Below are 18,205 nucleotides of genomic sequence, written 5' to 3'. Positions count from 1 at the left end.
ACTTAAAAATCTGTTAAGTGGGTAGATCTCAATGATGTGTTTAATATAATAAACTAATTTTTTTTAATTAAAAAAAGGGGGAAGGGGATGGTGGATAGAGAAAGAAGGAGAGGAATATAATGCGAAAAATCGAGGATCCTCCCGTGGAATAAAACATAATTCAAGCACAGAATTACTTACAGAACATTTTAATAAAAACACAAATTCATTAAAACAAGAGTTCAATAACAAAATAGTAAAACAGTGAGAGAAGAAAACAATATGGTAGGCCAGAGGAAACAACATTATCGAATAAATAAAGGAGACAAAACAACATGGTCCTTAGTGAAAATCAAATTACAGAGGTAGCTAAAAGACCTAGGATGATCCTTATGTATACAGAGGAAGAGGACAAAGAGAATAAAGCACTTCAAGAGAATGTATTCAATAGAGAAGAGCAAAACCATCCGACATAAGGATAGTTTCTATCATGGAAATGACTCTGAAAAATGGAACAGAAGCTTTATTCAAAGATGTATAATATTACTAGGATTAGAGAGCTGTCTCTCCTTTCCATATTGAGGTATGAACAGATGCCAGGAATAATGCTGACAGTGGTTATTCCTGGGTGGTAGGAACGGTTTGGTTGTTTATTTCACCTTGTTAGTCATCCACCTCAGTGCCTGCCTCCCAGGGCTACAGGAAGTAGGAAAAGACCCAGCACAGGAGCGTGTTCAGCCTGGTGGCTGGCACTGAACGCACACTCTGGAGGTGAGGCCGGTCACTGTGATCACCAAGTCAGGCACATGAGCCCGCTGCTGACGGACATTCTCTGTGATCAGGCTGGAGCCCGCCTCCTATCCCACCTGAGCTAAGTGTGCACAGCCCAGGCTTCTGCCAGACATGCTACCCCCCAGGGCCCTGAGCCCAGAGTGCTTACTCCCCTGGTGCTCGTCACACACATCCTGTGAACCCCAGTCCTGCAAAAGTGCCCCCTTAATCAGACATCCTTCTTCCTTCCATGAACGCCATGACACTTCGTTTTTCTCTTGTAGGCATTTAAATAGTTTGTTTTGGAACTGAGTGATTCCCTGGTAGCTAGCTGGTAAAGAATGCGCCTGCAATGCAGGAGACACCAGTTTGATGCTTGGGTCAGGAAGATCCACTGGAGAAGGGATAGGCTACCCACTCCAGTATTCTTGGGCTTCCCTGGCGGTTCAGCTGGTAAAGAATCGGCCTGCAGTGCGGGAGACCTGGGTTCTATCCCTGGGTTGGGAAGATCCGCTAGAGAAGGGAATGGCTACCCACTCCAGGATTCTGGGCTGGAGAATCCATGGACTGTATAGTCCATGGGGTCACAAAGAGTCAGACATTGCAAAGAATCGGAGCTTAAGAGTTCAAATCTTGACTCTACCACAAACTAGCTATGTCACTTTGGGAAATTCATTTAACACCCTTGAGTCCAAGTTTTCTCCTCTTAAGATATGGGATAATAATATCCACCTCACAAAGCTGTTGAGAAAAATAAAATTGAAAGTTAAGTTTTATGAAGTAACTCCACAGAGCACAATAAAAAGATGTTTTTTTTAAGATTAATTTATGTGACATGCTTTATCTTATCCATCTTATTAAAATATTAACAGGACTAGTCCTATTAACATATATGTACGTTCATATACCTACAGACACACACACACACACCTGCACGCACACACGCACACATACTTCTTAAAGTCAAGACGATTTCACTTGGCTTTGTACTCAGTGAAGGGCCTATTAGTCCAGTGACTTGCAGGTGAGCTAACACAGTGTAAAGGATGAGAGGGTCCTGGGCAGCTCATATGGCCTAGTAATTCCCCAAACTAGTAAGGCTTTGAAAAGTAAGAGTCCTGGGGTCTGCTATACACTATCTCGGTTAGTGAAACTGGGCTGAAATCTGAGAATTTATCGTTTTTTTTTTAAGCTTGCCAGTCAGGCAGATCAGGGAATCAGAGGAGGTAGTCCATGCATATTTGCTGCAATCACTTGTGTTGATCCCAGACAGTGACAACCCATCTTGAATGAGCCGGTCCCAGGTGGCAAACCCCTGAGGCAAGAAAACTCTTGCCTCAAACAACCTACAGCCTGAAGGGAGCACCTCCCGCTGTGTGCTCCATACATCTACCTGGAGGAGCTGCACCCCTGCTCTCTGCAGAACTGTGCAACCCAGGCATTGCGCTCCAGAGGCTGGGATTTCCACCAGCACGAGGAAGGCTTTTCCTTCTCAAGGCCGTATGCCTACATGAGCCTGGCTTAAAGTGTCCGGCATAACCACACCGACTACTCAACTATTTCCCCTTTTGTATCAAGATTTGTCCCATCATTAGAAGAGCAGTTACATGTTCACTGTCAGTAATTTTTGAAAATACAGAGGTAGCAGAAAGAATCAAATACCCAGAGATGTACCACTTAAAAGACAATCCATAGTTCAGATTTCCTTTCTAATCATTTACTGATATCCCACACACATTTTTCCAAGTTATAATTAACTTTGTGGAGATCATTGCTTGTGGCTGCACAGTTTATCACATGAATAAGCTGTGACTCACTTAACCCTTTCCCTGTTTTCAGACATTTATGTCATCTTACAAATAAGGATACCGTCACTGTCTTGGTGGATAACGCATTTTCCGTATTTTAAAGCACTTCCTCAGGACAGAGTCACAGACGAGGAACTACCATGCTAAAGGATATTGAAATCTTTAGCTGTGTGCTTTAAAGATACTGACCTTGACTTCCCATATTATATTTAAGGTTCAAGTCATTATTTGAACCGAGGTTCTTCAAGAAAACGTTATAATCCACTGCAGCGTCTTTATCGATATTGTAGTGTTGTGCGAACCTAAAATAGAAGCATTCATTAGTATTCAGAAATTACGATACAGAGCATCTAAATGAAGCAGGTTTTTTACTGAGGTACCTTTACACTGGGGCTAGCATTAATTTTAATGCATTTCTCCAGCTAGAGCTAGAAAATAGAAGTAAACCCTAGGAAATGTTACTGTAAGATTTTTGAAATGCAAATACCCCTGAAACTAGCATAATCAACTATGCCTCAATTAAAAAATAAATTAAATAAATAAAACGCAGATATTTGGCGGGGGGGAAATCTCATCACTCTGCCTCCAGAGGGCTGTGTATTGGTATGATTGGACAGGAATGTCTTAGGACTCGTGAAAGGAACGCCCTTGCCTGCACCCCTAGGGTCCTCTCCCCTCTCTGGTGGGAGTGGGTGAGGGGCACCTCTGCACTCAGACAGCAAAAGCAGGCCCCATTTCCTTTAATAATTGGTGGGAGATGGATCTGGGCCATGAGTCAGCATACGATTTCTATAACCAGACAAATCTAGAGCTGGGGGAGGACAGAACACAGCCCAGCTTCTTGACCAAGTACATCATTTCAGAGAGAAGCTGTGCCAGGATGGCATATCATTTTAAAGCAGTTAAAGGTGGGAGGGGGGAGATTTTCTTGGAGCCTTCTAGGACTTGCATGTATAGAAAGAGAAATTTTTAAAACACTTAAGCAATGTCTCTTCCTGAAATATACAGAGACACTCTTTTTTTAAAGTCAAGATAAATGGAATGTTTGGATTATTTTCTTTTTTGTTTCTAAAATGAAATTTCTATTACTCAAATCTGCTACTTGATAAATGGTTTTCTAGATAATTTCTGCATTATTACATTTATTTAAAAAATTGACAGTTTTTAAATGTTTGGTTATATTGTCTCCATATGTGTTGGTTTCTATAATTATCTAATTTCATGCTGCTTCCTAAAAATTTAGTAATTATCACTTAAAGTATTTGTTATTTTTGTTTTCCAAATTTAACAAAGAGTAATGTCGTGTATTCATTTCAATGCATACCTTTTTTTTTCCACTTTGGTGAATCCTCCCTATTGTCCTAATAAGAAAAATTATCTTGAGATATGATAGCTGCCAGATGTTAACACTGAGACTCCCTAAATAGCTCCATCTTTCATCCGTAGACTCTGCCTGGCAAACATAAGCTGTAAGCACAAGAACCCAGAAGGTGGCCCCTGATGGGCTCCTTTCCGAGTTGCTGTCCTGCAGAAAGTCTCCGCTGCTCTGCCGCTCCAGGAAAATGTCAGCATCCTGATAAAAAAAAAACCCGTCACCGGCTCTCCCGCTTCCTGTGAAAACTCAGCATTCCTTCCAACTGGCACTGGCTCAAGAAAATCCTGACCTTTCCTAAAGTTCAGCCCACCGGCATTCGTAATACCTGCTACACGGTCGCTGAGAACAGGCAGACACAACCCATGGTAATATTTCCTACAGATATGATGCAAAAATGAAGCCTCGGTACTTCCCAAGGATGCAGTATCTCAAAAGCCTTAAAAAAAAAAAAAAGAAGGCATTCCCAATCCCAAGTTGGACACATTCCCAAGACTCAGCAATAAAGGCCATTTTCCCAGGGACTTGATCTGCAGGCGGGAGAACCCACACGTGTGTAGATGCCCAGGGCAAGAGGGCCACGTGGGAAGGCTGCCTTCAGGGACAAAGGAAATGATGCCAACGGACCCATAAACCTCTTCAGCACCACCACCTACACCTGCGCTTTGGGCTGCATTCACCTGCCCAGGCAGCAGGCTGACCAACTGAGTTTGTTTGTTTCTTTGTTTTTCAGGGTCACAAAAATGATTTTACCCGGATTCAAATATTTCGTCCTGCAGGGGAACGCACGGGACAGTACAGGGGTGCGAGACGGGAAAGGAAGAGAGAGCCCCGCGGGTCTCAGGACGGTCGGGCCAGGCGTAGCACCTGGCAGTGATCGTCTCCCCCAGTTCTTGTTTCCACAGGCTGGATGGTATTCTGCAGCCTCAAGAGAGCTATTTCTCAGAGAGCAGAGGGCACCCGTGGAGTCTTTATGATTATGAGATTATCGCTGTGAAACTAGCGCCTACTACGTGCCAGGCACATGGCCAGGCACACTTGGCACATTCCTCCAGGTCCTCCAGCCTGGAGAGGCAGGCTCCTGAGTCCCCATCTCTTTAAGAGAAAGCTGACTCTCAGGGAGGCCCAGGAATCCAGGGAGGGCAGACACAGACCCGACCCCAGGCACGCCTGACTTCAAAGCCCAGCCCACGCCCACTTCCCCGTGCCCCCCTACCACCCCCCCAACGCTGAAGGCTGATATTAAAGACAAAGCTGTCAGATAAAAGAAAGCATTCAAAAACGCATTGTGTTTCCTGCTGAAACACTGAAAAGGCAAAGCTAATACTGAAGCAGCTTCTCAAGGAAAGAGTATATTCTCCAGCTTCAACAAGAAAAGCATTAAAGCAATTGAAGAAATGGTCTACTTTTGATCTTCCCCATTTCAGTTCTAAAGGAAAGCAATTCTATTATGTTAAGTTCCTCCAGCCTTATCACACAAACAGCATTGTTTTTGAGGCTTAAAAAAAAATCTCAAATAAAAATTTGTGGAGTTCTTTATTATTCAATACTTGTGAGATAGGGAAACAGACAGTAACATTTTTTATAGATTTACTAGGTTGGGAGACTGCAGTGCCAAACACAAGGTTTATTGTCAAATAAAACACTGTTTTGTATTTTGATTGCCTGTTTTAGAAGAGTGTTGCTTCTGTTCTATAATTGCGTGCACAAAATTATTTAATTTGTTTTGTTTGGATCTTATTCTGGACATTTTCCCAGTCGGAAAGATGTAAAAATTAAAACATCTATTATGTCTTTTATATTCTGAGGTGGGTTATAAAGAGAAAAAGAAGAAGAAAATATTCAAAAGACTCGGAAATATCCCTACTTTAAGTCTCCAGGCTTTCCAGGCCCTGCCGTGGTCCGTGAGGCTGCTGTCACGTGCCCTCCAGACTTCCTTCCTCTGGGAGCAAATTCCTTTCCTAACAGAGGCAACGTCATCTTTATTTAATAAAACGAAGTAAGCAACCACAATGGCCCATTTTACTAGCGATTTATAACTGCGGTGTGATGTGAAACCCTAGGCTCGGGGGGAAATAATCAGGCTTGGTACTTTTGTTAATGGCCTAGAGGGTGCTGAGAAAAGCGGGAAAAGGCAGGAAGACGACGAGGACCTCTTGACTGAGGTTACACATGGGTGCCCCTTCCAAAGTCAGGTAACCACAGAATCTGAGCATTTGGCTTCTTCTAAATGATCTGGAGCTTATTGGAGGCTCAAAAAATGTGCTGCTTCCACACACTGCCCTCGAGTCAGGAGCAGGTGGCCGCGGTTTTCAAAGGCCACGGAGCAGCTCCTGTATCCCCCAGCTCTGCCGTGCCTGCCCCAACCCCGGCAACCACAGTTCTCAAAGGAAAAGTCGGTTTCTGTTACTACATCAGGATAGAGGGCCAAGAAGGAGCGCAGCGACCAAAGAATAAACGGTGACATTTTCACTCTTCTCCTAACCCCAGGCCCGGAGCAGGAGTCATCTGTGAACTGGACTCCTGGGCGGCAGAGGGCGTGGTGCCAGGCAGGCAGAGGGAGATACTGGTGATGCATGGCTCAAGTAATTGAGATGAGTTCGGAGCTGCAGGGCAGCGGACTCTCACCCGAGGCGGGCCGGAGGAATTGGAGCCGTTAGTTCCCACTTTTGAGAATTTGTGGAGACCTTCAGGAACATGAGAGAAACGTCGACTGAGTATCTCTTTTAAAAATGGTCAAGACAGAGACTTCCCTGGTGGTATGGTGGCTAAGACGCTGCACCTCCCAATGCAGGGGGCCTGGGTTCGATCCATGGTCAGGGAACTAGATCCCACATGCTGTAACTAAGAGTTCATATGCTGAAACTACGACCTGGCACATAAATAAGTAACATAAATATTAAAAAATAATCCAGTGTTAGAACTATTTAAAAAAAAAAAAAAAGTCAAGACAGAGAAAGCGGGAGGGAAGATGCTGCCTGGATCCAGTAAACCTGACAAGTCCCATTTTGAAACTGGTTGGCGCTTCTACTGAGCAGTGTCCCAGCGTACCTTTGCTTACTTACTTTTTGTATTCCTCATCTTTCATCTTCAAACAGAAGGTCTCCAGAACCCTCCTCAGCTCGTGTGGCTGGACCAGACCAGTTGTGTTAACATCAATGAGCATAAGGGCTTTGATGACAGTTTTAATGTTTTTGAAAATCTGCGTATAAAAAGCGATTTAGGAGAAGTCAAAAGATCCAGTGTTAAAAATCAGGATGGTAATAAAACATCGGGAGGATGAACGTGTTTAAACACTTCTTGTAAAATAAAATGTTTCCAAAGACGCACACTCGTAGATATTGCAAAATGACACATCTGTGGAAAAAAGGACACTTTCCATTTCTTGAATGTTTTCAAAGCAATTTTCTCTATAAATGGTCTTAGTAAGTTGAGAAAAAAACTTTCTGATGTAAAGTGGTAGGTCTCATACAAAATTCATTCCCTTGTAAGAGCCACACAAAAACCTTTTTTGTTACTTGATTCTTTAAAACTATAGTTCTGGCATAGCTGGACGAGGACAGTTTTTATTTTTCATAGCCATATGCAAACTATTTTTACTAGGAGCTAGAAAAATATGAGTATATATTTCAACCCCTCTGAATTTTTAAAAGACGTTACAGGAAAAGTTTTATAGCAATCTTTCCCAAATCTTTCCCAAATTCAGCAAATGCATATTTATTGAGCATGCGGACCTGAAAGGCATTTGGTAAGGCCCCAGGAAAACAGAGCTGTGTGCTGACCCTAAGCTACTTCTGCGTGGAGGAGAGAAACAGCTCAACGTGGGGCTTGGGGCTTGGGGCTCAGCGTGCCAAGGCCAGAACCACGTGAGTGAGTCCTACAGAGCCCCACAAAGGAAACACCGTTTCCCCACTTTTATTTAAAACTGAGGTTGAGGAGGCTGCATGAGTTACCCATCATCGCCCGGTTAGACGACGATGATGTTGAGGGGTCCATCCCCCAGCATCCGTGGTCCCTGGATCAAGTCCATCCCCAAACCTCACCTCCCGCAGAGACAAGAAGACATGTAAACAAACGTTGCCCAAGACGGGAACCACGGGAACAAGAGCCCAACACCAGAGACAGACAAAGGAGGAGCTGTGGGTCTTCACAGAAGAGGACAAACGCCTCCAGCGGAGCCCCCCGGGGGCTTCCTGCAGGAGGCGGCATTTGAGCTGGGAGAGGGGACGCTGAGTACAGCAGGTGGGAAGGCACGCTTGTGCAGGGAGGGTGACAAACGTCCAGTCCGACTGGATCCTGGGAGGCCTGACTCCACATCCCGCTCCAGATCAGACCAAGTCCAGCCCGGACGCAGAGGGGTCAGTGCCCCGCAAGGAAGGGGTTTAGGGAAGGCTGCAAGATGGCAGCGTTGTTCCCAGTTTCCTCAGCGTCTTCACTGACTGCTCCCTTTGCTGCTCCCTTTGACCTGAAGGAGCCCCCTGGCAGCCCACCCACCCCAGGGTGAACGTCTTGGGGATCTCACCAGAGGAAGCACTGGGCTGGAGGAGGGATGGCCCCGTCCCTGGCTCCTCCTGGCTGGGTCATCTTGTCCCCTCCCCTGCCCCAATCGGAGGACATCAGCCCTGCACACCGGCCCTGCTTCAGCACTGTTCGTGCTGTCCACACAGACAACCTCTGACTCAGCCCCGTGTCCTCCTCCCGTCCAGAGGTCACCTCCCTGCTCACACTCACCCCTTGTCACCAGTAAGTGCTGCTCTCCAAAACCAAGCCTCACGTCCAAGGACCCCCTAACCTTCAGCTCCCTTCCCTGAGGGCTGACCCCCTCAACCTTCTTCCCTCCACCACCCCGCCACATTCCATCTTTATACCCCTACCATGGTCCATCTTTGGACTTCCCTTGTGGCTCAGCTGGTAAAGAATCTGCCTGCAATGCAGGAGACCTGGGTTTGATGCCTGGGTTGGGAAGATCCCCTGGAGAAGAGAAAGGCTACCCACTCCAGTATTCTGGCCTGGAGAATCCCATGGACTATACAGTCCTTGGGGTCACAGAGTCAGACACGACTGAGCGACCTTCATGGCCCATCTTTATGCTCCCCGCCACACTCCATCTTTATAATGATTCACTACCTCTGTTCTCCGCCCGCCCCCTCTGCCTGCCTCCTCCTGTCTGGGCGAGACCCTAACCCTGGCCAAATCCAACTCACGGCCTCTTCCAAGTGCCCGATGTGGCTGGAGACGACAGGCCATGGAGCCCTACCTGGTTCCCCTCACTCAGGACACCAACCCCACCAGCAGCGGGTGCATGGGAATCCTTGTCTCCGCTCCCCACCATCTCTGCTCTTCACTTCCCTTCCCATCCGTCTCCTTCCTCTATCACAGATAACCTTCCCCCTTACTTACACGGACGACAGAAGCCACTGGAACCCAACACCCTGTGCTTCTGCACCCAGGGACCAGGTCCCGTCCTCCTCTTACTCAGGGACCAGGGACAGGGTCCCGTCCTGCTCTCACCCAGGGACGGGGTCCCATCCTCCACACCCAGGGATAGTTCCTGTCCTCTGCACCCAGGGACCGGGTCCCGTCCTCCTCCACACCCAGGGATTGGTCTCATCCTGCTCCGGATGCCAACCCTGCTCCCCTCATGCACGTGATGATGTCTAGTACCTGAACCATCTTAGAAAGGAGACCTCCCTCCTCGCCTGGCCTCTGCCTCTAGCCGCTTCTTCCCTTGTGCAGAAATGCCCCCGGAAGAGCTGTCTGCGCTTTCTGTCTCCATCCGATCGGTTGTGTCCCCACCACCGCACAGAGACTGTGACCCTGTCGGGGTGGTGGCCTGGCCAGGTCCAGGGGCTCCTGGGGCCCATCTTGCTGCCCACACGTCAGCCCTCCACCCGGCTCAGCGCCCCCTCCTCTGGGCACACATTTCCACCCCGGCTTCCACACCCGTCCCGGGTTCTCCTTGGCTTCCTACCTTGGGCTTGGTCTGCTCCCTGCTGGTCCCTCTGAAGTCTGGGAGCCACAGACTCAGGCCCTGGGTCTCCTGGCTTGTCTAACCATACTCCCGCCTGGGTGGCCCTGGCCTTGGCCTTCATAACCAGGATGGCTCCAGCCATCTGTCTCCAGCTCTGGCCTTGCCTCTCAGCCTTAGTCAGGACATCCCCCTTGAGAGTCCAGCAGACACGGGCTCCACCTGTCCCACTGCGGCAGGGCTGTCCCGCCAGATTCTCTCCTCACACCCATGTTCAGTCCCAAGAGCCCAGTGGCCCTCCTGCGATGACTTTTCCAGGATCCAGCCTGTGTCTCTGCCTCGCACCCTTGGGCTGGGCTGGGCTGGGCTGGTGGGACCACCTCCCATCTGGGCTCCCAGTGTCCATGCCCAACCCATGGCTGAAGCTCCAGCAGCAGTGGGAGGCCTGTGTATCCAGGGCCAGGCACACACCCCTTTGTCCACAGTCCGCCTGCCACTCTGACTCCTACAGGTCAAAGGCCAGGGCCCCGCAGACTGGCTCCTGGCAGCGATCCTGCCTCATCCGGGGCCCTGCCGCTCCTCAGGAGTGCCGGCGAGGCAACTCTGGCCTCAGGAACATTCGCTTTTCCTTCTGCCCAGAACTTTCCTCCCCAGACACCCACTGGCTCTTCCTTCGCTTCTCTTGGGGCTTGGTCCATGTGTCATCGTATCCAAAAGGCTTCCCCTGACCCCACGCCCAACCCTCATCTTCCTGGTACTCCTCACAACTAATTTCAAGCCCGTCTGTATTGCCCGTCTCTCCCTCAGGGATGTGGGCTCCCTGAGAGCAGGGTTCTGTCGACCACGTCCCCCGCCCAGGGTCTAGAGCAGCTGCCTCAGCAGAGCAAACCAATGAATGAATCCAGCTTCTTTCTTTTCACCTGCTTGGGAGAAAGCCACACTCTGAGGAAGCTAGGTTCTATGTCTGCAAACACACCTCCCTGGAGCCAACCCTGAGAGCAATAAGGATTACATTCAGTGCAATCAAGGCTACAGTAATAGCATCATTAAATAAATAGTCATTGGATTTTGTCATGCGCCAAGCCCTGTGCTAACCTGTACACACGTCTCCCACTTCTACCGACGAGGGGGCCTTGGCTGAACCGAGCTCAGTATTCAAAACCCAGAAGACCAAGCCCGGAGCTGCCTGGACAGCATGGGCTGCTGTGAAACGGCTCGAGCGTGTCCACCCTCAGCTCCACCCCTTTGTCTGAAAGCACGGAGCCCCAGCCACTAGAGCACTTGTGCCTGAGGCCAAAAAAAAAAAAAAAACCCTCAGCACTTTGTCTGATGCCAAGTCCTGATTCACCTCTTCTGGTAAAACGGGAGGACGGGAGGCGATGTGCTTTTTTAAAAAACCCGAAGCAACCCATATGGGCCCCGTGGGGAAAGCGGGGAGCTGCAGAGCTGGCACGGAGCACACACCCAACCGGAGGTATGTCTCCAAGTCTCGTACCGCTTGTCAGACTGAAGCTTGGCAGCGTCTCGGCGGAGCTGCAGATGGTGAGGTTTATCAGAGGCACCGGAGCTGGGGCCGCTGCGTGAGGGCTGCTCCCACAGGGGACGGAAGGAGAAGCGGCCCCAGGGGACGGAAGGAGAAGCGGCCCGAAGGGAAGGAAGGGCATGCCCTGTCCCAGCCCACTGCCCTCGCACTTGAGGAGGGAGACGAGGAGAGGGAGAGGGGCAGGGAGACGAGGAGGACTGCGCGGGGAGCACCCGGCTCCTCTCTGGGCCGGCCAGCCCCCCGCCACTTGGGCTCAGCAGGGACACGTCAGCATCGAGAGTCCCTGCCTCTGAGCCCCCTGCTCCCCGCAACCCACCCCTCACACTGAGCGCCCTCACGTCACAGGCCCTCCCGGGTCTCTTCAACCACAGCCCAGAGCCCTGGACGGCCTGACCCCCACGACCTCCTGACCTCACCCGGCCCCCTCCAGCGACACAGGCCATCCTGCGCTTTCTCGTCCAGAGAGGCTTCTGCACGTCCGGCTTCCTCCACACGACGGGTTCCCTTGAGGCCCTCGTTCAGGTCTCAGTCCCATGTCACCGGGCCCCAGAGGCCTTCTCCATGGCCTGCACAAAAGTGCGCCCTCCTCCCTTTCCTCCTTCGCATTCGCCCACACCTGGACGTGTCAGATTTCTTTCGATTGTCTTCCTTATTCACTGATGCGTAATCACCATGAAGGGGATTTCAGTTTCTTTGCTGCTGTATCCTTGGGCTTAGAACAGTCCCTGGACAGAGCGGGTGCTCAGAAACGCTGAGCTCGCTGCCTTCACCACTGCCCAAATGCACTCCTGGCCCTGCCCCTCTCCCCCCTGGCTCTCCTGACTGTACCCTGTCCCATCACTGTCCCCCTGACTTCCATCTTGACATCCTGGTAGAGCTCTGTCTGAAAGGGGTACCCAGCTCCTCCCCCCAGGAGGGGACCTCCCTACTCTCTGCCTGACCACGGCTCTCCAGGAGATCCATCACCCTTCACTTCCCCCCGGCTTCCCAGGGGGAGAGCTCAGAGAAGGCCAAGTCCATGGAGGGAGAAAAAGGCTGTGCAGCTTACAACAAGGGAAGGGCCTCCTTCCAAACCCAGCTTCTCAGAAAGGAGAGGGTGGTCTCCTGGCACGGCTCTGGGGCCTGTGGGAGAAGAGCTCCCTGCGCTCCATGCGTGCGTGCTAAGTACATGCTAAGTCGCTTCAGCCGTGTCCGACTCTTTGTGACCCCATGGACTGTAGTCTGCCAGGCTCCTCTGTCCATGGGATTCTCCAGGCAAGGATACTGGCGTGGGTTGCCATGCCCTCCTCCAGGGGATCTTCCCAACCCAGGGATCGAACCCACCTCTCTTACGTCTCCTGCGTTGGCAGGCTGGTTCTTCACCACTAATGCCACCTGGGAAGCCCTCCTGCACTCCAGGTCCTGCAGACTCTTGCCTGCAGCCTGTTTCTGCATGCTGGAAAGCTAGGAGTGATTTGTACATGTGTAAGTGGTTGGTGACTGCAGCCATGAAATTAAAAGACGCTTACTCCTTGGAAGGAAAGTCATGACCAACCTAGACAGCATATTCAAAAGCAGAGACATTACTTTGCCAACAAAGGTCTGTCTAGTCAAGGCTATGGTTTTTCCAGTGGTCATGTATGGATGTGAGAGTTGGACTGTGAAGAAAGCTGAGCACCGAAGAATTGATGCTTTTGAACTGTGGTGTTGGAGAAGACTCTTGAGAGTCCCTTGGACTGCAAGGAGATCCAACCAGTCCATTCTAAAGGAGATCAGTCCTGGGTGTTCTTAGGAAGGAATGATGCTAAAGCTGAAACTCCAGTACTTGGGCCACCTCATGCAAAGAGTTGACTCATTGGAAAAGACTGATGCTGGGAGGGATTGGGGGCAGGAGGGGAAGGGGACAACAGAGGATGAGATGGCTGGATGGTATCACTGACTCGATGGACGTTGAGTTTGAGTGAACTCCAGGAGTTAGCAATGGAGAAGGAGGCCTGGCGTGCTGCAATTCATGGGGTCGCAAAGAGTCGGACACGACTGAGCGACTGAATTGAACTGAACTGAAGTGGTTGGGAAAAAAAAATCAAAAGGGTATTCTCTGACACGTGGAAGTTATTTATGAGTTTCGAATTTCAAGACCTAAAAGTAGATTTTAATGGCACCCAGCCACGCCCGTTCATTTATGTAAATAAGTTTCCTCCAGAGGCCTCCCCTACAGAAGCAGAGTTGAGCACCAGGCTGAACCATCTGGCTGACCAGGATAAAAATATTGAGAATCTTCACAGACATTCGCGATCCTGCTCCACTCCCTTGCCTGCACCTCCACGGTAGGTGTCAGGCAGCAGGTGCACAGACAGAAGCAGAGTTAAAAATGGGGGCTGCTTCCCTGGTGGTCCAGTGGTTGAGAATCCCCCTTGCAAGGCAGGGGATCCAGGTTCAACCCCTGGTTGGGGAACTGAGTTCCCACAGGCCTCAGGGCAACTAAGTCAACGCACCGAAACTAGAGAGTCGGTGCAAAAGACCCACGTGACGCAGCGAGATCCTGAGTGGTAACCAAGACCCCATGCGGCCAAACAAATAAATATTTCAAAAATAAATAAATAAGAAGAAAACCAAAACAATAGCTAATTATGACTTTGAGTTAAAGACTCGGGAGCCAGAAAATGGCCTGAGGCTCTCTGACGACCTGCCCCCTAAGTCTTCTCTTCCCAGCCACCTGTCCCATCTCCTGCCCCAGACTCAGTCCCCGCTCCATCCTGGGTGGTCAAGGGCCCAGACAGGAGCCTTCCCGTCAAGCTCTGAGCCCTGTGCCAGGCTTAGGAGTGCACGGCCCTGCCTAGCTGTGTCCCGGCCCCCATGGCCCCTGCAGCACCACGGCCCCTGTGAGAAAGCAGCATCTAACCCTCTTCCTGGCCTCAGAGTCCCCATGTGGGGAGATGACCGAGTCCAGGGGGTGATCAAGAACCAAGCTATCCAGGGACAGGAACCACGGAGAAGATGCGCTAACAAGGCTGGAGACTGCCCTCTGGACAGCAGGGTGGGGAGAAGCCAGAGAGAAAGCCTTAAAGGTCTGAAGTGTGGCTACATAAGACCAGGACTCACTCACCTCACATTTCAAGAAAAGGAAAAAAAAAAAAAGCCCCATTCCACAGAAAAGTGTGAGTCACTCAGTTATGTTCGACTCTTTGCGACCCCAACCCACTCCAGTACTTTTGCCTGGAAAATCCCATGGACAGAGGAGCCGGTAGGCTGAAGTCCATGGGGTCATGAAGAGTCGGACACGACTGAGCGACTTCACTTTCACTTTCACTTTTTACTTTCATGCATTGGAGAAGGCAATGGCAACCCACTCCAGTGTTCTTGCCTGGAAAATCCCAGGGACGGGGAAGCCTGGTGGGCTGCGGTCTATGAGGTCGCACAGAGTCGGACACGACTGAAGTGACTTAGCAGCAGCAGACTGTAGCCCTCCAGGCTCCTCTGTCCATGGGATTCTCCAAGCAAGAATACTGGAGTGGGTTGCCATTTACCTCTCCAGGGAATCTTCTCAGCCCAGGTCTCCTGCATTTCAGGCAGACATTTTACTGTCTGTGCCACCAGGGAAGCCCACGGAAGAGTGAAGTAAAAAAAGAAGGAGGCAATTATTTTGGGTGGGGGGGAATGATAGGAGCAAAATTAAATTAAAATATTCTCCAAAAGACTTAGATGAACTCATAGAGGGCAGACTCACAAATGTTACTATAAGGAGCAGAGAATGTCTGCCGTGAAGAGTAAAGCCAAGGAGGAGTGGGGACAAGAAACCTCCTTCAGAGGCGGTAACAACCATGGAGAACCAAAGTGCCCCAGGCTGCCATCATTCTGGTAACCTTGGAACAGAGACCTGACTCCTTCCAACTCCAGTATTCTCATCTGTGAAATGGGAATGAATGGGGCACTGCGTCAGAGTGCACAGATGAAATGAGCTCACGTGTGCAGGTACCTCACAGGGAACAGACTCAATAGATGGTGGTCTGATAGGAATCACTGATCAACACCAAAGGCTGGGGACAGAGATATAAATAACGAGATGACCACACACACATGCTGGGGAACAGCAACTGGCTGAATCAGTGCTACTGCCCCACTCAGTCAACTCGTCTACTTCCTTCCCTTCCTCACCACCCAACCTAGGTTAACAGGAGCCTTGAGAGAGTGGAAGGTCTTGAGTAGACAGGAGTCCAGGGCCAAGAATGGGGCCTGGATCAATGGATAATTGTCAAGTGGATGAAGGTATGGATGATGGATGGATAGATGGATGATGGATGGATGAATGGATGATGGATGGATGGATGGATGAGCAGATAGAAGGATGGATGGATGAATATGGATAGATGGACAGATGGAAGGATAGATGGCTATATGCATGCATAGATTAGTGGAGAGGAAAATGGATGGATGGATGGGTGATTGCATCATTCATGGGGAAGCATTGGTAAGCCAACAAAATCCTTGTACAGACAGGACAGGTGGCTGCAGAAGGGCAGATAAGCATGCCATTTCTGGGGACACAGTGATCTGCTCTACACTCTCCCAGGGGGAGGAACTGAGAACTGAACAAGGACAGCAGAGCAGGAGGGGCAGATTAGAGCAGTCTGTGTGACTATTGTGGGCACGGACAGGATATGTGAGTTTTCAATGAGTTAAGTGGAGAAGAAGAAAGGCAGAAGGCTAACAATGAAGTACCAGAAAGAAAATTAAGCAAACAATCCCACTTATCATCACCTCAAAAAAGAATAAAAATACCTAGGAATAAACCTACCTCGGGGTGCAAAAGACCTGTACTCCAAAATAGTTTTCAGACACTGATGAAAGAAATTGAAGATGACACAAACAGATGGAAAGCATACCATGTTGTTGGATTGGAAGAATCAATATTATCAAAATGACCATACTCCCCAAGGCAATTAACAGAGTCAATGCAATCCCTATCAAAATACCAATGGCATCTGTTTTTTTTTTTTTTTGCAGAACTAGAACAAAATAATTTTAAAATTTGTATGGAAACACACAAAAGACCCCCAAACAGCCAAAACAATCTTGAGAAAGAAGAACCGAATTGGAGGAATCATGCTCCCTGACTTCAGACTAAACTACAAAGCTGCTGTAATCAAAACGGTGTGGTACTGACAGAAAAACAGAATCACAGCAGAACAGGGAGAGCCCTGAAATAAACGCACACACTTACGGCCAGTCTACAGTAAGAGAGGCAAGCATGTCCAGTGGAGAACAGACAGACTCTTCAGTAAGTGGCGCTGGAAACACTGGACAGCTACATCTAAAGAGTGAAATTAGAACATCCTTAAACACCACATACAAAAACAAACCCAAAATAGATTACATGTAGACCGGATGTAGACCTAAATGTAAGGCTGGATATTATAAAATTTATTGAGGAAAACATAGGCAGAACACTCATTGACATAAATCACAGCAATAATTTTTGGATCCATCTCCTAAAGCAAAGAAAATGAAAGCAAAAATAAGTAAATGGGACCTAATTAAACTTAAATGCTTTTGCATAGCAAAAAAAGGGGCTTCCAAGGTGGTGCTAGTGGTAAAGAACCCACCTGCCAATGCAGGAGACAAGAGACTCGGGTTCAATCCCTGGGTCAGGAAGACCCCCTGGAGGAGGGTATGGCAACCCACTTCAGTATTCTTGCCTGGAGAATCCTATGCACAGAGGAGAGGCACCTGTGGGCTATATATAGTCCACAGGGTTGCAAAGAGTCAGACACCACTGAAGAGACTTGGCACGTACACATGGCATAGCAAAAAAAAAAAAAACCATCAACAAAATTAAAAGACAACCTACTGAATGGGAGAAAGTTTTGGCAAATGATAATGACTGATAAGGGATTAATGGCCAGCATATACAAGCAGCTCATACAACTCAATATAAAAAAACAAACAACTCGATGAAAAAATGGGCAGAAGAACTGAGTAGGCATTTTTCCAAAGAGGATATGCAGATGGTCAACGGGCTCATGAAAAGACGCTCAACATCACTAATCAGTAGGGAAAAGCAAATCAAACCCACAATGAGATACCACCTCACACCTGTCAGAATGGCCATCATCACAAAGAAGACAAGTAATAATGTTGGTGAGGATGTGGAGAGAGGGGAATCCTCTGACACTATTGGTGGGAATATTAATTGGTACAGCCACTATAGAAAACAGTATGGAGGTTTCTCAAAAAAAGAAAAAAAACAATGCAACCACCATATGACCCAGCAATTTCATTCCTTGGTTCAGTTCAGTTCAGTCCAGTCGCTCAGTCGTGTCCAACTCTTTGCGACCCCATGAATCGCAGAACACCAGGCCTCCCTGTCCATCACCAACTCCCGGAGTCCACCCAAACCAATGTCCATCGAGTTGGTGATGCCATGCAACCATCTCATCCTCTGTCGTCCCCTTCTCCTCCTGCCCTCAATCTTTCCCAGCATCAGGGTCTTTTCCAAGGAGTCAACTCTTTGCATCAGGTGGCCAAAGTATTGGAGTTTCAGCTTCAACATCAGTCCTTCCAATGAATACCCAGGACTGATCTCCTTTAGGATGGACTGGTTGGATCTCCTTGCAATCCAAGGGACTCTCAAGAGTCTTCTCCAACACCACAGTTCAAAAGCATCAATTCTTTGGCACTCAGCTTTCTTTATAGTCCAACTCTCACATCCATACATGACCACTGGAAAAACCATAGCCTTGACTAGAGGGACCTTTGTTGGCAAAGTAATGTCTCAGCTTTTTAAT

At 48.9% G+C, this 18,205-nt stretch overlaps 1 protein-coding gene across 1 annotated transcript in view; it reads right to left on the bottom strand.

Annotated features, from left to right (window-relative positions):
* Positions 1 to 18,205, bottom strand: part of EFCAB6 (EF-hand calcium binding domain 6) — a 255,659-nt gene that overhangs the window by 173,705 nt on the left and 63,749 nt on the right. Inside the window, exons 7-8 of the mRNA XM_010843633.1 lie at positions 6,996 to 7,132; positions 2,748 to 2,860 (exon numbers count right to left, since the gene is read on the bottom strand). Coding sequence (XP_010841935.1) covers positions 2,748 to 2,860; positions 6,996 to 7,132 — 250 coding nt within the window. The remainder of the gene's footprint in view (positions 1 to 2,747; positions 2,861 to 6,995; positions 7,133 to 18,205) is intronic.

The sequence above is a fragment of the Bison bison genome, unplaced genomic scaffold (assembly GCF_000754665.1).
Source record: "Bison bison bison isolate TAMUID 2011002044 unplaced genomic scaffold, Bison_UMD1.0 scf7180017864184, whole genome shotgun sequence".
Lineage (NCBI taxonomy): Eukaryota > Metazoa > Chordata > Mammalia > Artiodactyla > Bovidae > Bison > Bison bison.
The sequence above is the reverse complement of the archived record's forward strand: the minus strand, read 5'-3'. Positions and strand labels throughout refer to the sequence as shown.